General features: G+C 40.7%; 1 protein-coding gene across 2 annotated transcripts in view; it reads right to left on the bottom strand.

Annotated features, from left to right (window-relative positions):
• Positions 1-303: 303 nt before the first annotated feature.
• The window catches only part of HSD17B1 (hydroxysteroid 17-beta dehydrogenase 1), a 132,847-nt gene continuing 111,459 nt past the window's right edge, over positions 304-21,691 (bottom strand). For both annotated transcript variants that reach the window (XM_078641407.1, XM_078641406.1), the window contains 3 exons: positions 16,314-16,407; positions 2,415-2,598; positions 304-1,482 (listed from right to left, as the gene is read on the bottom strand). In XM_078641407.1, the coding sequence (XP_078497533.1) occupies positions 1,321-1,482; positions 2,415-2,598; positions 16,314-16,407 (440 nt within the window). In that variant the 3' untranslated portion in view covers positions 304-1,320. The remainder of the gene's footprint in view (positions 1,483-2,414; positions 2,599-16,313; positions 16,408-21,691) is intronic.

Below are 21,691 nucleotides of genomic sequence, written 5' to 3' on the forward strand. Positions count from 1 at the left end.
ATTAGCTGTCGTAGCGACAGCTTGGTAATAGGGAGATATTTTTATCTCCGCTTTCTTGGCTTTTAAAGCCAAAAAAGCGGAGATAAACCCCCTTGATAATATGCCCCTTAATCTCCCAGTGCCTAACAAAAATGAACGTGTCCTCATGTAACGCAACTGGTGCTATGTACAGTGCTCTGATACCCGATACCGGGTCAAGTTTGCGCTATAGAAAACTTCATAAAAAAATAAAAATAAAGGACAGTGCAAGAAAACAGCATTATTGACAGCCCATTAGTTTTCGGTAAGAAAGCTGCCTTTGTTGTAAATTACTTTATTAGAAACAAAGACTTCTTAGGTAAATCATGCGAATCAGGGCAAGTTTTGCCAGAGCCAGGCAGAGTTACAATATTCCACAGTAAGGTCAGCTTTCACAGATACAGCAAAGATTGAAAATATCTGAATTTATGTGGTTAAATCAGTTACACTACGCACTGTACACAGTCATTGAGAAGGAGGGAGGATTAGAATAGTTAAATTCCAGAAGAGAGGGTGTGTGAAATTTACGATTTTGTTTTTGTAACATTTCTGAAATGTTAGGCGTATATTTACAAATCTGCAAAATAGGCACATTTTTAAAGAAAAATAGAACGTGGAAAATCCCACAAAACGTAGGTTTTGTGATAGAAAAAACTTGCGCACCCTACTCTTTTCATCTGATGATGTTCCTGCAAAAAATGCTTTGCTAGATCAGACTCCTGCAAATCTATTTTTTTCCAAAACATTTTGCAAAAAAGTAAAGTTTGGGAAAGTGACAAAATTATGCAACTTAGTCTAATTTCGAAATCTGTCATTGTAGAATAACTGCCAGGTTATATTTTTTTTGCTAAAATATATTTTCATACATGCCTTTATATGAAAATTCCCCTGCAAATAATTTGAAGAGGAATATATTTTCTATTTCTTTTCTGGGGGTGGTAGACCACACTACTGCATGGGTGAACAAGTGGTAAAATCAAAAGAAGTGAACGAGTCAAAGGTGTTACAAGACAAGCATTGGCAAGGGACTGAAAAATGTAAGACCCTCTTGGGTTGTCTAGCATTGCGATAGGAAGTAGGATGGATTACACTATTATTATTAGCACCTAGTTTCTATGATTCTCGGGGCCTCGTGTTGCGGAACGAACTCAAATTACAAATATCCAGACATGAATTAATCAGATGTTGACTTCTCCTAAAGCTTTTAACCATTGCCTCTGCAATTCTACCAGTAGTCAGCTCAAATGCTGCAGAGGAGGGCTTAATCCCATTCATCCCAGCCCTCCTTTGTCTTCTGTTTGTTTATGGTTTGTCATCTTTCGAGGAAAACACAAACTTGTGCATAGCCCGGACGTAATCCGATCCATTGGTACAGGACAGCTTCAGCTTCATTAGGGGCATGAAGAACTGGGTGGTGAAATACCTCAGTGGGGGGCAGGGGGCTTGTATAGCATCCATGAATACCTAAAGGATAGAAAGCATACACACTAAGTATGGCTCATCAGTTACATTGAAATCCATGGGTGACAAATACATCCAGCCAATGGACAAGTAAAAAGGCTGATGTGATGAGTAAAGCTTTCCCCATATTGCCTTTTTGGTATTGGACTTTTAAAGAAATTACTTTAATGTGTTATGCATCATTTAATTGAACTGTTGGATCAGCTTAAAATAAATAAATAAATTAAAAATAAGCAACGACAGAAATAACACTTTAAATATCCTGTTCCAAGGCAACAAAAGAATAAATATAACATGTTCCATATCATAAATGCAGGAAAGCTTAAGAAGGAGACACAGCAATGCAAGAATAAGAATCAAAAGCAAAGAGAAGGTTGGGGGGAGGGGGTCTTAGGATACAGAAATCTACAAGCATTATGTTACATTTTTGACTTTGCAATGCATTTGAAAACAATTCTTAAAATACACCATTATCGGCATACAATCCTAGAATGGATTTTCACATTTCAAGACATCCTGTGAAATTAATAGCGGATGTAGACAGTTTTAGCTAGCTAGTCTTTAAGCAGTGTTAGTGTGCACTATGCCCTATGGATATGTTTTGTTGTATAGGGAAAATATCCAGAGTTTCTTGGCTCTCATTTATTGAGGACAAGGAAATGTTGAGCGGCCATTCGGGAATGCACATTTTTAATGGATAGTTTTGCATGGTCTTTTGCTTTAAAGGCAAACTACTGTTTGAAGGATGCTCCTACATTGCAGCAAAGACCTGGAACAGCCTCTCCACGCATCTCCGGACCATCACCTCACTTCCAGAATTTCTAATGGCCATCAAGACCTGGCTGTTCGAATAAGCGTCAGGGATTTGCAAGTGCCTGAAAACCCTATCGGCTGATTAGATGTGCTCTATAAATCCTGATTGATTGAACACTTACCCGCAAAACATCCTCTGTGTCTTGGGCAACATCCTGAAATATAGTCTGGCAGTGCTGAAGGTACCGACCATACAGGTCTCTGGTCTCCGGATCCACAGATTCCAGACTCCCATCTTCTGGGTCCGAGCACTGGACATTATTCAGGAAGTCGGTGTTCACAGGTCCACATTCTATCAAGCTCACACTTAGCAGGACAAGCCAGAGAGAGAAAGACACATTATAACTTTTCGAGGCATTCGTTTAATAGATAATGAAAGTAACTGTGTGGTGTTTGCTCCTCTGTAAATATTGCACATTAAGCAAAAATCACAGCTAAAGAATTGTGCAACTACTCTAAATATAAACCTAAAGCAGGAAAGAGGGACAACATGCTTTTTTTATATTAATTGTGTTTCCATTACACTGATATTAGCAAGTAAACACCCAAATGCTGTAATTCAAGTTTAAATTCACCCTAACTAATGTAGACCTGTGGTTAGTATGACTAACGTTTAGGAGCTATCTTGTTTCATGTCATGTGTGTATTTTATTTCTAGGAGAAGCAGAGCTCACAATTAACAGACACAATGTGTCTTTGTTGTGTTGTGCTTTACCTTTAAGACTCGTGAGTGTTAGACTAGAATGTCATGATGACATCTGGAATGTAGTATGTATCTTATGATTGTGGGGGCAGTTAAGGAGCCATGGTGTAAGGCAGCGGACGCTCCCTGGCGCTCACCTGTATTTATCTATTTATCTACATTAAAGCGTATTACCTCAACAAATGGCCTAGACCTTCATTACAATTGGCGACGATTGGACTAATAGAAGAACCCGTTGGAGACTATTGTACAACTTTCGAGGGTACTACTCCGGAGAAGAATCACGGTAGTTTTTATCTTTACTCCGTGGGAAAAAGACTACTGGGACTTGAAAGCGGTAAGCGTGTAAGCGTGTATCCAAGCGGCAAACCTCGTATGTTTGGAAATTTGTATGAATCACGTCTTGCCAGCTAGATCCCTGTAGTGCATTTTATGAAGAGCGGCAAGGTTCCAGGCTGATGCGCGAGGAGCAACGACCTGTCTGGAAGCGCGAGTGTCTAGCTCGTGAAGCAGCAGCCGGCGAGTGTCAGTATCTAGGAGGAAGTGACGCATTGGTGCTGGGTCACGCAGCGTAACCTTGCGCGGCGGCCATTTTGGTAAAGCATATTGGGAAGTTGAGGTTAACACTGATATCGCGTTTGTCATTACGCGATGGACTACACGCTGTGAAGACACTTGAAATTACGGGGCATAAAGAAGAATACAGGTGAGACGGTCGGGGAGCATAATAAGGAGGAAAAGCATTTATACAATAGAGAGACCTTTTGAAGTATTTTATTATATAGTTTATGGAGAGTGGAGATTCTGTGGAGAACATCATTAGTGAAGGTACTGAAGTTATAGAATACAGGATGGCACAACAGAATTTTACCATAAATACTCCACAACTATTTTGGGCTATGGGAACTCAGCCGGAGATTAAATGGATTGAGTGGAAGGAGTATTTTATCAACTACATTGAGGCAATTGATGAAGAGAAGAAAATGAAACCAGAACAGAAAAAGAGGATTCTACTACATTGTTTAGGAGCTATTGGTCTAAAAACGTATTCCCGAATGAATAAAGTTGAGGATGCGGATGTGGATGCTTTTGAAAACTGCATAAAAAACATGGATAAATATTTCGCACCAAAAGTGTGTATGGGTGTAACTAGACACAAATTCTTTCAAAGGAAACAAAACAAAACGAAAACAGTGGATGAATGGGTAGATGAATTAAAGAAGTTAGCAATTGACTGTAAATTTGGAGCTGTAAATGATGAATTGATACGGGATCAACTGGTGATGCATAATAATAACACTACTCTACAGGATAGACTATAGGTAAATGGCGATGCGCCATTGGAGGAGGTGTTAGCCATTATGAGGAAAGCGGAAATGTCAGGAAGGTGTTCCTCTGTGGTTAAAGAGACTGAACATGAGAAAACATCAGGTGCAGTTTGTAAGGTTATACCACATAACAAAACTCCAGCAAGATTTCAACCAAATCCACAGGGAAGGTGGAACGCTCAACCCAATAGATTTCAGAAAAAAGACATTAGAGGAGAAGAAAGAAGATGCTATCGGTGCGATAGCAAAGCACACTTAGCGTTTAGTAGGACCTGCCCTGCTATAAATAAGAAATGTGGAATTTGTGGAATGTTAGGACATTTTTAAAAAATGTGCCGCAAACGCAGTAATGTTAAATATGTTTGGGATGAGGAAGAGGTGGTTGTTGAAGAAGAGGAAGAGAGTTTGGAATGGGTAAAGAATGTGAGAGGTAATTACGTCATCAATATATCTGATGAGGCCTTAGAAGGGAAACCTTTATGTAAAGTGTCCTTGGGGGGTGTAGTGGTGGAAGTTTATGCGGATTCGGGATCACCTTACACGATTGTAAATGAGGAAGTGTGGAAGAAACATTTTATGGGGAAAATTGGTGATCAGTTGAGGAGTTCAGACATTTGTCCAGTAGGATTTACAGGGAAAAGAATTGAGATGTTGGGCTACAGATGGCTCACATTTTGGTTTAAAGGAAGGAGCACAAGGGGAAAATTGTACGTGTCTAAAATAGGACCATCGGTTTTGGGATGGTGGGATCAGAAAAGCTTAAGCATAATTTTAGACCCTAACAGTGAAGAAAAAGTGTTGGTTGTGGATGAGGAGAGCAAGTTGAGTGATGTTTTGAGCAAGGAATTTCCAGGAGTGTTTGGTACGGATTTGGGGAAATTAAGGGGGTTCGAACATAGAATATTACTTAAGGCAAATGCGGAACCAAAAGTGCACAAAGTTAGACCCATCCCAATGTTGATTAGAGATGAGGTAAAGAGGGAATTGCAAGGACTACTGGCTAAAGGGATAATTGAGGAAGTGGAGGCCTCAGAGTGGATCAGTCCTATTGTCGTGGCACGGAAACCCAACGGAAAAATCCGTTTGTGCATCGACCTGCGCCATCTCAATAACAACATCATTGTGGAGAAATTCCCTTAGCCTAAGATCAATGAAATGGTGGCTTCATTTAAAGATGCTACTTGGTTCTCAACTATAGATTTGTCTGCTGCATATCACCAGGTTGAATTGGAGAGTAAGTCAAGATATCTAAATGCTTTTGTCACACCTTTTGGGTGTTACCAATTTAGACGAATGCCTTTTGGGTTGGCGTCAGCTGCGGCTGTATTTCAGAAATTAATGTATAAGCTACTAGGGAATTTGGACATGATTGCATTCTTTCAGGATGATATTTTGGTGGCTGCGAAGGACAAAGTTGAACATGATGATAAGTTAAGACAGGTTTTGAAAGTTTTGGAGGTGGCAGGACTTACAGTAGAGTTGTCGAAATGTAAATTTTGCAAAAGGAGTGTATCGTATTTGGGGCATATTAGTGAGGAGGGAGTGAAACCCAAGCCAGAATTGATTGAAAACATTGTAAATTCAAGTACACCTAGTACCAAAGAGGAGATAAGAGCTTTTCTTGGAATGGCGGAGTATTGCGCTAAGTTTGTAAAAGACTTTGCGTCTAAGGTGTTTATCATTCGTAGTTTGCTCAAGAAAAACGTGAAATTTATTTGGACTAAAGAGTGCCAGGAGGAATTTGATAGGATTAAAGTTGAGCTACAGAGTGTCAGCGCTTTGGCAAGTTTTGATCCTAATGCGGAATGTTTATTAACTACTGATGCGAGTGATAAGGGTATTGGTACTGTATTATCTCAAGTAAATGAGAAAGGAAAGGAGGTAATAATTCTGTTTGCGTCTAGAGCGCTTTCCCCGGCAGAGGTCAGGTACCCCATCATCGAAAGGGAAGCGTTGGCTTGCGCGTGGGCTTAGGAGCATTTTAGGGCTTTCGTGTGGGGGAAACCTGTAACTATCAGAACGGATCATCGTCCTTTGGTAAAGATCCTGTCATCTGAGGGCATTTCTGGGGCTTCAGCTAGAATGGCAAGATTATCCATGCGCATGTGTGAATTAATTTACAAAATGATTTATTTACCTGGAAGAGACAATATAATTGCTGATTGCCTGTCTAGATTGCCGTCTCCGTTAGAGGAGTGTCGGGATGACCCGTGGGGGAATGTTAGCATTGCCATTAGTAATAAGGAGTGGATGGAGGAACAAGACAGAGACGTTGAGCTCAAGAAGGTTAAGGAGTATATCTGTACTGGTTGGCCAAGACAGTGTTCTTTGGAAGGAAACTTTAGGGCGTTTTGGGAGGTTAGGATGGAGTTGTCCTTGGAGAAAGATATACTGTTCAGAGTAGACAGTGTTGTTCCACCAGTATCTTTAAGGAAAAAGGTTTTAGAGCTATGTCATGAGGGACATTTTGGCATTGGGAGGAACAAAGTCATGGTGAAAAGTATGTTCTGGTGGCCTGGTGTGGATAAGGACACTGAGATTTTTGTAAGGAATTGTGGAGTTTGTAGTTCTGCGGATAAAACTCTCAGGACTTTGAAACCTTGTATGAGTGAGGGATTGATTCCGGGGCTTCCGTGGGAAACTATTGCAGTTGACATCATTGGGCCTATTGGGGAGTCCAGGGAATTTGGTTTGGTGGCTATTGATTTATTCACTAAATGGCCTATAGTGAGATTCGTGGACAAAGCAGACACATCTAATGTTTTGAAATTTTTGGACAAAATCTTTATATTGGAGGGCTTGCCAGTGTGTGTGCTCAAGGACAATGGCGTACAATTTTTGTCACACATGGCTAGCACTTATTTTGAGAAGTGTGGTGTAAAACGTAAAACAACTGCTTTATACAATCCGAGTGGGAATGGCACTGTTGAAAGGTTCAACAGAGTGATCAAAGGTGTCATCCAGGCAGCTGTTAGTAAAAATTTGGATTGGAAGGTCCAAGTGCAAAAAGCAATTTGGTCTTACAGAACTACTGTACAAACTGGTACAGGGTTGTCCCCTTTTATTATGATGAGGGGGAGATTACCGAGAAGTAAAATCAATCCTGGTTGGTTAATTGATGGGAAAGTCACACAATGGTCACCTACGAAGGTGAGGAAAGATCTAGAACTACTTCATTCCAAAAGTAAAGAGTTTTATGACAATCACCATGGTACGAAAGATGTGGAAATTAAAGTTGGTGAATGGGTGCGTGTGAAGAAACCTTATAAAGTACCTAAGGGTGAAAGTCGTTTCGAACCACAGAAACAGGTGATTGAGGTTTTGAGAAATGTGGTCAGACTTAGTGATGGAAAGGTTTGGAACCTGAAAAGTATAGCTTTTAGTCGTGATCTGCATGATGGAATGAGGGAAGAAACGCCTCATTCTCCAAATATGTATGATTGGATGGAGGATCATTTTGAAAATAGCTACTTACAAACACAACTCGCTGGGGGAGTTGGAAACACTGACGAGTCGGTCAATGACCCTATTTGTGAGGAGGGGGGAAGTGTTGGGGTTCACAGTGCTGGTGATGTTTCAAACAATGCCAGTAGTGAGTTGAATGTTACTGGGAAAAGTTTGGGTAAAAGAACTCGCACTTCACCCTCTTGGCTCAAAGATTATGTTACTGAATAATAGTGCTATCTATTGTTTTTTTTTATGTTCCTTATGTTCCCTTATTTTGTTTTAGTTGCATGTCTCTTTCCTTCTCTTATTGAGAAGAGGGGGATGTGTTGTGTTGTGTTGTGCTTTACCTTTAAGACTCGTGAGTGTTAGACTAGAATGTCATGATGACATCTGGAATGTAGTATGTATCTTATGATTGTGGGGGCAGTTAAGGAGCCATGGTGTAAGGCAGCGGACGCTCCCTGGCGCTCACCTGTATTTATCTATTTATCTACATTAAAGCGTATTACCTCAACAAATGGCCTAGACCTTCATTACAGTCTTTGCTTTCTTTCTCATGTCAAATGATTTCCTTTACATGATAGCGGTAGAATGCCCTAATTAGTTGCTACAGTCTACCTTCAGAGTACAAGCTGGTCCAATGTATCTTGTTTGTTGCAGATAACTGTCAGTTTGAAGAACGTTTAGAGAAGCTTCATTGTGTAGGATCCCGGGAAACTAATGACCCATAGATATTATACTAGGTGATCCTTGAAGAGTTGTCTCTTAAATTTCTTCTTGAAATGGAGGAGAGAAGGTGCTGCTTGGATTTGGTTGACATGGTGTTCTTGTTCAACTCATTTGTGCTCTTAAACACAAGCCTGGCAGTGTCCTGGGTATGGCGGCAAGTTGAAGGCCGCTGTTTAGTAGACGACTCAACAGGTCTTGCTGGTGACACAGCTGGCCAAAGGGAACCAACTGTTTTACAAGTGCCGCCACAGATCACTAGTCATTTTGACACCTGGGCCTTGCCAGGCTGTGCACAGTGAACCACCTCATCTGCTGGCAGTGGTAGTGCCATATTGCAGTGGGTTTATTGGACTCACTTCTCACAAAAGAGGATTCTCGGCTGGAAGATCAAGCCATGGCGCTTTTCAGTATGGCACTGTACAGCACAGTTGCGGCTCTGCATAACAGTTTAAAGTTTATAGTGACTACCTCACAGAGTGCCGCAGCAGTGGTTTGTGCGTCTAATGCACTGATGGCAGTGAAGCTAGGCTGACAGAGTGGTGAAGGCCAGCTGCTGGTAGAAGGTTAGACACCTTGGAAAAATACATTTGAGAAGAATTCTTGGCTTTTTAGGTCTGGCTTTTGACAGCGACCTATTGCTAACAATATACATAGGGCCCGATTCACAGAACTAACTTAAGACAAAATCCTAAACTTACTACTTTTGGCATTCACAGAAGTTAGGATTTTGTCTTAAGTTTGTCTTAAGACAAACTTAAAAAAGACTTAAGACAGACTTAAGTTAGGATTTTGTCTTAAGTCTGTCTTAAGTTTGTCTTAAGACAAACTTAAGACAAAATCCTAACTTCTGTGAATACCAAAAGTAGTAAGTTTAGGATTTTGTCTTAAGTTAGTTCTGTGAATCGGCCCCATAGAGCGGACTTGGGTCCATATCTTTCGGCCATTGGCTTTCTACAATCCGGATGTTTCATCTATTGGCTTGAGACTTAGTCAATTACATCTTGGGTCAGCCCAGTGGACTATTCCCCTGCCACCTAATGCTGCTGGCTGTTTGGGTGGATTGTCTCAAAATCGGAATGCCCAAAGGACTATTTTACAACTCAGTTTGTGCTGCATACTCAACCTCCCACCGTGTGCCATTTGTCTAACCTGCTTACTCCACTCACAGATATATTGTGGCAATGTTCATGCACCAAATGGACACATGGAGAGCTAGACCGCATCAGTTAAGACTCAGCATTGGTGTGGAATCTGCTGGTGCACATCTGTACCCAGAATCACACCAGATGTACCCTGTCACTTTGCAATATCTGTATGTGATATCCTTCACAGACAGGAGAAACAGCATCAGTGTACAGGGTACTTTCAAGATTATAGCTCTTCTCGTTAAAAAAAAATATACAAGATATTTCGGAGGCTATCTGGTGTATGAACTCACAGTGCAATCACCTCAAGGGACTAGATCGTTTCTAGTGCAATTTTAAAATAGATATGGACTTTTTGAGTTTGCACTGTACAACCCTCCCAAACAGTGAAGTGGCTTTCTACTTACACAGAAGTTTATTTATCCATCCCACGCTATTTGTCTGCAGCCCCAAAAAATCTGTAGCTAAAAAATAAATAACAGACTTCTTTACGCCGTAGACACTCATTTCCCTCTCGTGATCAATTTCTGAAATTCCACTTATCTACAATTGCAGACCCATGTAACATTTCATGGCTTCATTGAACCTGAATACTTTTCTTAAATATTCTTTCTACACTTAAAAACAAAATGGAGCAGTTATATCCTTGGTAGTGGAAGTGTCCTGGATACTCTTGTTAAGGTGTAAATGGTTGCTTTATTCAGGAGCAAGTTGTGTTTACATTGTACAAACCTTTGGATATACGGTACACTCTAACATGACCTAAACAATGATATACCATTGAATAACTATCCCTTCCCAAACCTCTGCACAATTCCTACCCCTAAAACACCTCTTCCTCCCATCTTCTCTTTAAAAGCCTCAAACTCCAGTTTAACTTCTTGTTTTTTAGCCTGCATACCATCTGCGCTGGCAAGGCCTACATGTCAGTGCACTTTTCCTTCTCTATCTCCATACTTTTTCCATTGTTCTCTTTACCTGTCTACCAGGATGGGATAGTAGGCAAGCTCCGAGTTGCAGAGATTTGTTAACTACGCATTCCATTAAAAACACAGAATTCAGGCATGAACTCCGTAACCAAATACCCTGCAAAGCATTATGGGACGAGATTAGCAGTGGGCAGTGAATATTATAGTATACAATATCAAAACATCCTCAAGGGGCAGCAGGTCTGGGGCTGAGCTGAGAGCTAATACTATAAATTCTACAAAGAGCTGCAGTTCAACTAGTCGTTGCTAGGTGCCCCTCAAGGCAAATGCTTTTGCATTTGACTCGTGAGGGACACCAAGTAACGACTAGTGGAACTGCAGCTTAATGAAAGGGTTTCAATGCTTTTGCATTTGACTCGTGAGGGACACCTAGTAACGACTAGTGGAGCTGCAGCTTGATGTAATAATTTCAATGCTTTTGCATTTGACTCGTGAGGGACACCTAATAATTCTACAAAGAGCTGCAGTTCAACTAGTCTTTACTAGTTGAACTGCAGCTCTTTGTAGTATTATTTTGATATTGGATACAATAATATTCACTGCCCACTGCTAATCTCATCACATAATGCTTTGCAGAGCCTTTGGTTGGGATTGTATTTTTGCCCATAACTGTGCTTGGGGTGGTCATACGAGGATGGGACCACAACTGAATCGTTCAGCAAGATGTGCACTTTGTTTTCAAGGCATCTGCTTAGTTCTCTCCCAAGGTTAGGGAGGATCCCAAAATCATCACCTCTCTCACTGCTTGCTAAATTTTCATTTTCACTTTTGTGAAATGACTATATGCATTTTAGCATGTGAAGACAGAGATACTTGTTATTTTACCAAAAGTATATGAGGTCTCTGTTTATGAAGTTTCTGGTTTATTAATTGGGAGTCAGACGGAGGGAAGTTGCGGAATTCACTGAGTTTTGGTTCAACTTCGTGGAATTCCACGTCCAGGTACGTCCACCCTTAGTGATAACGCAAGTACGGCAGACGTGTCTCTTCTAATGCATGTTATATATATTATCACAAATTAAGAACATTACACAGTTATTTCATCATGGTCTTTTGGATCTGCTACATTGACAGACCATGATGAAATAACTGTGTAGTGCCCTGTATCTGTGATTGTATTAATATATGGAAGAGCATTTTTTATACATATCTTTACACTAGTTGGGTGGCTTAGAATTTGTCTATCCATTTGAGCACACGCTACTTGTTCACTATTGCCCTATATGTTGGATGTGCGAGCTGTTTGGTGTTACCACTGCCACCTCTTTGTGTTGTTCATGTTTATATCTATTGTGTGAGCATGTGTTCTCTCTGGCTTTATGATTGACCTTCAGTGTGTGTGTGTAAGGCTTCCTACCTTGTCGGGCTGTATATGTAGGTGCGTCTGTTTGTGTGTGCACGAGTGTGACTCTGTGTGTGTGTTTGTGTTTGTTAAAGGCCTAATAGGCATGGCTTAGTGTTCATGTATGCAGACCCAGGCATGCACAAATGCTATTTACCAAATGTATAGTGAAACTTGAGGGGGCCCCTGCAAAGTACATGGAGGCCACCCCCATGCTCCGGACCCAGTCAGGGGCTATTTTACACTACTGCTATTTACTTGTGTTACCACATAAAACCCAGACCTATTGTCTTTTACAATGATTGTTACTTCTTTGTGGATGTCTGGTCCGAGGTAGCAGTCAGGTACGGCAGCTCAATACTCTCTAGACCCATAAAGGAAGCTGAGCGGGAAGGGCATGTCAGGGCATTTCTGGGATGTCAAAATAAAAATCTAATCTGTGGCGGTCGCAAGCTCTTTTTGTGCATACCACATACAGTGCACTCACACCTCACCCTCAGGCACACTATAGTTAAGCACAGTTGCACACTTTTTTTGAAAACCACATGTAAGCACAGGTGCTTATTGTCTTCATGCACATCACATTTAAGCACAGGAGCCTTGCACCGCCTCTAGGATATAGACTGCAGTTGCAGTCCAGTAATCGTTCTGCGTGAGGAGAGCAATATTCAAGGCTTTCATGTTTTCAATGTTGACTTTTTGTGGATTTTAGTGGTGGTTTCTCAGGGTTTTGCCGTGCTTATTTAGCTGCTTAACCCCCAAAATAGACATAATACTGCATTTTTTTCAGGATTTTCAAAATTACTGCTTTTTGCATTGATTGTCACAGTGTTCACATTTAAGGTAAGGAGGTGTATAATAGGAGGCTATGTTCTCTCTTTCCAATGGCAGTGTCTCCATTGGACTTATGGCTGATTGATAAGCATAGAAGTCTGTGTATTGTACTCACACTCACAGACTCTCTTATATCTCATTACCGCTCACATTCTGTGTGTATGGACTCTGTCTGGTTTACAGGACTCAATTCCTCGACACAGTTGGGTGGGTCATTAACCTACTCTGTATTAAATATTATAACATTGCAGGGGTGGCCAGCCCTGCCAACAGCTTGGAACCTTCAGTACTTGTAAAACTTCAAACTACACGAGGTTAATTTGCTGCCCTGGTGCCTAAACATCTGAAACCTCATGCAGGTCTGACACTGCTGCTCTGAACTGTTTATTGGATTACGTGAAAGTTGTGCAACTGTGGTTGCATGGAGATTCATAGCTGCCAAGTAACCCCATGCAAAATGTCACAGTTTCCCATTCTTAGCCTTATAATTGATGTTGCATTGCAATTTAGGATTTAAAATGTTTATGTTAAGATCAATGGCTAAAAATCCCTAGCAATTGTCTAAAAAATAGAATTATTTGAACTAGTCACACATTACAATGGGGCACCTTGCTGCAATTAATGTTTGTTTTAATGCTCTTTTGGTGTGTGGAGCATATGGTATCAAGCTTTTACCACTGTCCCATTCACATGGTGACAACATACTTTACACAGGTACTTGTCACTACAACTTGTAGTGAATGTTTAAAGCCTGGAGTTTTGCCAGTTGACCTGTTATCAATACCGGCTTGTGAGCAAAGAGGCCTGGTTCTTCAAACGTTTTACCCAATCTGTATTTATGGGGAAATGTGAAAGTACATGTTGCCCAAGATTCGTATGAGCCAACTATTTCTCCAATCAGTGGCAGAATTAAACAATGCCAAAATATTAAATAATTTTTTTCTACTCCCAGATTTTCAGCAATGGATAAAATAATTAGATCTGACCTGAAAACATGCTTCTAAACCCTGCACCTTTAATCCAAACACCAAAACGGGAGGAAACAAGTTGAAAAAGAAATAACATTTTAGTGATACCCCTAAACAAGAAAACGTAAACAGACTAATCTTTCTTGCTGCTTGTACACCAAAATCACATTGTTTTGGCCCCATATGGGAGAAATAAAAAAATAACTCATTCTTTCACACTATATTTTCTTAGTGTTACAGTTCAGTTTGTGGAACTGCACGTGTTTAGCAATGTTAACATCTATTTCCCTTTCAATTATGTTTTATCAGTTATTATAGGTTAAAACCTAAACTAGGAAAGCTTACATTTCCTACATGCTGCAACCATGCTGCAGCTTGTTTGAACCATGTATTAAACTGCCGGGATTTGGGAACAAGCTGGGGTGCCGCTGTGAGACACTTTGTAGAACATGCATCTCAACTTTATTTGCTAAGCTGTGTCCATATAACAATCTATGATCTGTGTGGGGTTGTAGGGCAATTTCTAAAATGTCCTAGTCTACCCTATGATGTCAACAGTTGGCAGGCGCACTTGGAAGGAGGAAACAAGGGGTAAATTAAAATATGACTTTCCATGTTATCTAATGAGGATTCCATTATGTGATTTTCCAGACATGAGGCACTGACCAATGGAAAGGGTGATTTAACAATGATCTGTGACATTACAGGTGATAATTTTTTCAAGCCTCAATAAAATGCATATTTGCTTTACTCCCACTCTACTGCCAACAAGCGAGAGTAGTGCCAAGTTCTATTCCCAATAGCTCATCTAATCTACACATACGATCTCTCCATTTATAGCTGTTTTGAAATGGATCCAGCAGAAAGTTTATTTAGTAAAATAAATAGCATATTTCACTTAAAACACTCTCAAGCTCAACAACCAGAAGTTAGAAGTTAACCAACTCTGGGAGCACAGAAATGTTAGAAATAAATCTATCTTCCAACTGGACCATTGGTTCCCAAACTGTAGGTTTTGGAATAATTTTTGGTTGGCCACGAAAGTCCAAGCAAAAAATAAAGATGCCTTTTAATCCGGTATTTTGTCACATTTGCTGCACTTCAAAGACAGTGGTCAACGGTCAGGCTATCTTCTGACAAATTGCTGCCTAAATATTTATCATAGGGATTGCAGTCAGTGAAAGGAAAGCAAGGTGAATTATGCGATAATCTTGCTTGGATACAGACAGTGTAAAAGGATGTAATTTTTTGTAACGCACACAACAAAATGTTAACACCTGTAAATGAACTGTACCCATTCAGCAGTTAGGAAAGCAAATATGAAACACATTTTTTGTAATTCCAAAAAGTGATGCAAACATAGATTTAATAGGGGCAAAAAAATTAAGACACTTTAAGTTGTGATGCACAAGTGATAAATATTCACTGAAGGCCAATTTCCACACATTATGATTTGAGTGCACTATTGTTTTATTAGTAAAAGTGGATAGCCATTTGAATGGAAAATGTGATGCCTGTATGTGACAGTGCACTACCACATGATGCTTTAGGTACATAAAAATCACCCGCCTCATACCCAGTAAAGCTGGGTGGGTTGCAGAAGTTTGTCGTTCAAAAAAATTGGGTTGTGATTCTAAAACATTTGGGAACCACTGCAATACCAACAGGTTTGAAAGTAAATCTACTCTGGCTCGTTCTGTATCTGTAATCACACCTAGCACATGGAAGCAATACACTCTTTGTCAGACTGGTACCTACATTGGCAACTTTCAAGAAGCTACTTAAAGAATTCATGCTAGAAAGATCCCACTCCAAATGTAAATAACACCTGCAGAGCTCAATGTTTACCTCATATCCTGTTAGAGACATAATGATTGTTGAACCTCTCTTCACCTACCATGATGAAACACACTCTCAGTTGTAATGCTGTCTCTGTCTTCATATTGAGATCTCTGATACAAATCACCACGTCTTGGATCTAGTGACTTTTCGTTAATGAATCTCTATATCTATGCACGCCAGTTCTGTTTCTTGGAATTATCATTTGCGTCACCATCATTTTTAATTAATGCCAAGTTGATGACTATAAGCTGGTGCGATATCATATAAAACTTCATTAAATATTGAAAGCAAGTTGCTAGTGCTAATGTAACCTAAAGCATGGTAATATTTGTCACTTTTGTCCATCTAAAAGATAGATCCACCAAAATATATAGCCTGCAAATTACGTACAATTCGAATTGAAGTAAATGTACAATATGATCCACGAGCAGTCAAGTTAAATATTAAAAATGTTAATTTAAGGAGAAAAAGAAAATTCAAAAAAGAATAACATATAAGAAGAGAAAAAAGGAAAGGGAGGGAGATATGGCCCGGGTATAATTCCAATGAGCTTCTAAATGTCAATACATCATAGCAACAATATGTACGCTGGAATAATGATAGATGTGGCTGTATGAGTTGTATTTAGTGACGATTTGAGCCTCAGTTTCTCACCTCCTTTACTGTAAGTGAGTTAGCAGATGGGGTGACTTACTGAATATTGAAGTGCTGCAGGACAACGGCTAGGCTCTCACACAGACCCTCAACTGCAAATTTGCTTGCACAGTACACGTCATTGAAGGGAACACCTGGGGAAGACAAAGGGGGGACCATGAGTAGAGCCTCTGTATACCCTCATGTATAAATGCACACATTGCTCTTCAGAAGCCAGATTACTGAATTTCCCAATATCAACTGAACTACCCTTTGTGGTATCGTCTGTCCTGTATAGCACTGAAAAACTCAAGCACATTATACATCATATATTAATGAATATGAGAATTGTTTTATTGAAAGTGCAAGAAGAGATTCAGGAAAGAGGAATAAGCAACACTAAATATTGTTTGATATATATGGTGTTCTAATTGTGGTGTTCAAGCATATCTGCCCTTTGGATGTAGAGTTTCTATTGTTAACTCCATTGGGACAATGTCTTTGTAAACTATATTTAGAATACAATATTTTTGTTGATGATATTTAGGGCCAGATTTATGAGATAGTCATGCAGTGCCGTACAACATGTTACCTTGCTGCTTTAGCGTCCTCCCCAGCCTGGGTACTCGCCAATGACTATGCCACACGCGGCGCTGGGTACTACAGGTCAATATTCGGCTGCGTGTAACCTCGAACTTAACATTCTAAACCCGCATTCACTTCATATGCTCTGACCCTTACATCACAGTTCTAAGGAGTCCATCAGGAGCCAAAAGGGTTCCGTCATTGCTGACTCACACGACACTACAGCTGCAATGCGCTGCACTGCATCACTGAGAAAGGGCAGGAATGAGCTGTATTTAAAAGAAAATGGTCCCTTCCTGTCTTTTCCCTGTGCTTCTGCCGTTTTGGCAGCCTAGTGACAACGCAAGCACTTTTGCACCATAGTACACGGGTGCCTGCATTGTAAGGTAGATAGGTGCCCCTTCCTGCACAAAAATAATCCCCTGAGGAGTTTTACTATTTCTATGTGTGCTACAAAATGTAGCACACATAGAAAAGGGAAAAAAATAAGGAGAAATAAAGATATTTCTCCTTATTACATCTCATCTGGAGAGGTGTATGTTTTTGGCGCATTCGCAGGTCTACCACTTCAGGTACATCTGAGAATACGTCAAAATCCATGGATCTTGGGTGGGAACACACACGCAACACCCAAGGAATGCCTCCCTTGTGCAGAGTAAGGCCATGCAGTGATTTGCGCTACATTGCTTTTCTTGAGATTTATGTAGCCACTCAGGGCCACCCAAGGTGACCTTGCGTGGCTTCATAAATAAAAAATTTGATTTGTGCCCCTCTTGCACCACGTTGCATGGTGCAACCTGATTGATCAAGGGGGGAACCAATCAGAGGCCTTGTTGGAACGTAGTCATTCAAAGGTGTTTGGACCCATGCTTATTTAGTGAGAAGCACGGCGCGGAAATGCCGGTGGTGCATCGAAGGCACGCCAGTCTGCGCCCTTCCTCGTCAGGCCGGAGCCAAGGGCCAGGCACCATGCCCAAATCATCGCTTACTCTTCGGAAGAGCTACGGCACCTCAGTTGAGTAAGCCAAAATATATGCCCTTCACTTACAATGCAGTTAAGTAAGTTAGGCTTATTAAATCTCCATGATACTATCTCCGCTTTCAATTGCCCTAAACTTTTGTCACCCCTCAGCCTAAATAGCCCCATTAGCACAATACACAGACAAGAATTCACCGAACGTATGGTGACTTATCTTAATACATGCTCCCTGGTTAAACACCAGGCTGAAATATTCTATTTATTAGACTCAGATGCACCAGATTTGCTATTATTAACTCAGACTTGGCTCACAGATGAGTCATCCCCAAGATATTCTATCACCGCTCCCGAATGATTAATACATTTTACAAACTAATAGGAGAGCAGGGAAGATGGGTGGTGGTGTTGCAGCAATAATCAAGAAAACTATTCAGTTTACTAAGTTGACATTATTAAACCTTCCTTCAGTGGAGAATCTGGTATTTAAACTGGAATCTTCCACCTCATCCTTGATGTGCATCCTGTCTGACCTCACGGATACTCTCAGTAATTTAAACCTAGAACAGCAGGTATATCAGCCCACGCGCATTAAAGGCATACCCTGGATCAGATTTGGGCTGCCATATTCTCTTAGAGGAACTTAAGCATTGTCCTCTGTGTATGGCCAGTCCATAATTTGATCTCCATTTCATTATCAGTCCTCATTTCACATAGACCTCCAACCGATCCTGGCACTTCATCCAGGAACTGGTCTCGAGCTAATTTGACGTCCTTCTGTAACTATTTGGAAAAATCCCTGCCATCACCTAAGGAAGACATAGATGACTTAGAGGAAGCAATTACAGGATGGCGTGCAGACGCAAGTAATGAATGTTCATGGTCCTCTCCACAAAATGAATCAGACAAGTCGCCATGACGCCAGCAGATGGTTTTCAGATGATCTGAAAATAACTAAACTTGAACTGTGGCCCTCTGAACGGAAATGGTGCATTGCTTACTCTCCTGACCTCAGAAACACCATTGTAAGACAACTTAAAGAGTATAAACAGTCGATCAGGCAAGCCAAAGCTAGTTTTTTTCACTAGTAAGATCTTGAATGCCAGCAACAAATGTAAAGAAATCTTTAAAATTGCCTCTGAACTTTAAAACCTGGACAGAGTTACCTTACATATCATGCCCTCTCAAAACCTCTGTGATTCTATCAATTATTTTCTCATTAATAAGATTGAGTTCATCAAAAAGAGTATTCCTTCCATCCCGTTGCACAATTGTCTGCCATTCGATTATACAAATACACGCAACTCTTTGTCCTTCCCCAAAATCATTAAAGAGAGCCTAATGAACCTAGTGATAAAAGTTCAATCAGGGTTGCCTAATGATACCTGTCCTCCAAATGTCTTAAAAACGGTATTCACCCACTTTCCAAACATGGCATTATCACTTCTTAATCAGTCTCCCAATCAAGGCATAGTCCCACTTCCTTTAAAAAGTCATTTGTAGTCCCCATACAAAAGAAATCAGGTGAGGACTCCATGTACATGAAAAATTACCGGCCTATCTCCCACCTTTCCTATCTGGCAAAACTGCTTGAGGCGCATGTAGCTTGTCACCTCTGCTCGTTTATAGAGGCCCGATTGATTCCTGCCAAGCGGGCTTCCGCCCTGCGCACTCTACTGAAGCAGTGATCTTCTCGGTAGTTGATGACATGCCAAAGGAGGGGATAGAGGTAACATTGAAGCTCTAGTGCTCCTCGATCTGTTGGCTGCCTTTGGCACGGGTGACCACAGTCTCTTGGTTGACTGTGTCAGGGCCACGGGGCTGCAGGAGGCACCTCTCAATAGGATTGTCTCTTTTCTCAAGGACAGATCTCAATCAGGTAGACTTTCCGCCTTTAACTCTCCTGGAGTCCAGATGAATTGCAGGGTGCCACAGGACTCCTTTCTCTCCCCTCATCTCTTTAATCTGTACATTCATCCTCCTGTTTATTCTCTCAAAAACAGGAAAGTAAATATTTTTAATTATGCTGATGCCATGCAACTCCTTTTTACGATTGATAATATAAATTCCAAATTGCATTTCCAAGACACCATGCTGTTCTTCTGGGATTGGATGAACAGAAACTTAACTCTGACAAAACAGAGATAGTTATCAAAAATAGGTTTAAATCTTCTGGAGCCACTGCTTCTGGCTCGCCCCCTAAGAAGTCGGTAAAAAGTCTTGGATTCATTATTTACAAGGAGCTATCTCCAAAACCGCAGATTGGTTCAGTGAGTTCCTCCTGCTTTCTTCAACTTAGCAGGATTAAGAAGATAAAGAAATTTCTTACTATTGAAGCCTTGGTCCAAGTTATAATTGCCTTAGTCATGTCAAGAATTGGCAATGCTAGTTCTCTCTACCTGAGTCTTCCTAAATATCTTACATGCAGGCTCCAATTGATTCAAAACCAGGCTGATCAGCTGATCCATCAACTTCCCAAATGCTGTCACACTTCTCAAGCGACAAAAGATCTTTGACTCCCTGTTGCACAGAGATCCGTGTTCAAAGCATTTTGAGTTATCTTCAAGGCTTTGCACACGGATAGTCCAGCTTTTATCAAATCTTGGATCCATAAGTATTCTCCCACTAGGGATCTTGGATCCACTCATCTACACTATTTAGTGATCCCACAATTTAAGAGGAATGGGACGGGTGGTGTCAAGTTCTCGGTCACCGCTCCCAGTGTCTGGAACTTCCTGCTCTGAAACTTTAGACCACTTCAAACTATGGAAATTTCAGACACATTTTGAAGACTTAGCTCTTTATGCAAGCCTATTAATAAGTATCCTGAGCTGTGCTGAGACTGTTACCTAGCGCCAAGAGATGACATGACAACGGGCCTCGTAAATATGCCCCCTAGTCAATGATATTCTGTTACCATACCTCAGCTGCAATATCTACGAAACTGTGAAATATGGCATACCAGCACACCTGCCTGAACAATGCACCACCTTAGGCAGTCAATGCCACATTATAACTCAACTTATGAAGCGGGAAAAGCAGAAACAATAGCCAAGTCCACTCTGTGCATTGAAGATCTGAATTAGGATTTGCTCCCTCATTGTGCTTCACCTTCATGCCTTCAATTCAGAAACGAACTGAGGGACTACTTCAATAAGGGCTGGGCCTACAATACAACCCCACCACCTGATACCTTCTCTATTCTTGTACATGATCCTGTATTATTCTGCTCTTCTCTCCTTCCCTTAACCATTCTGTGCTTGCTTATACTGCTTCCCAGCTAGGGATTTGCTATATAAATAACATTATATACATTTAAAAGATACCCAATGGATTAATTTTTCTATTTGTTATTCAGCTGTATTGTCTATGTTTGTAAAAAAATCCTAATAAAAACTTCTTTGAAATGAAAAAAAGAATTTCCTGATTATTGTGATCTGTTCAGGATGCTAAATATAAAGAATGCTGTCCTCCAAGTTGAATTCCACAGAGAGGTCAAGCAAAATTATCACTGCAATATTACACTTATCCATCCTTTTCAAGAGGTTGTTTGATACATTACCTAAAGCCAACTCCGTATCATGCTGTAGGCAGAATCTGAATTGACATTAAAGGATACTGTTGTGTCTGTTGTTTATTGTTCTCTGGGCAGGAGCTCGTTGACAGTCCGGCTCAGGGCGCTTCCGCCAGCTTCGCGCTTGAGCATTTGTCTATGCGTTAGTGGGGTGGTGGGTGTTGTTCTCTGCGAGCCGAGGGCGTTCAGGAGCTGTTAGCGGCTGCCCGTCAACATATATTATTAGGCTCAATTAATGACAACCTACAAGATGAACCTGTCTTGCTGTCTTGCTGTCTGCTTCATTGCTCCTTGTAATAGATTC

The sequence above is a fragment of the Lissotriton helveticus genome, chromosome 5_1 (genome assembly GCF_964261635.1).
Source record: "Lissotriton helveticus chromosome 5_1, aLisHel1.1, whole genome shotgun sequence".
Lineage (NCBI taxonomy): Eukaryota > Metazoa > Chordata > Amphibia > Caudata > Salamandridae > Lissotriton > Lissotriton helveticus.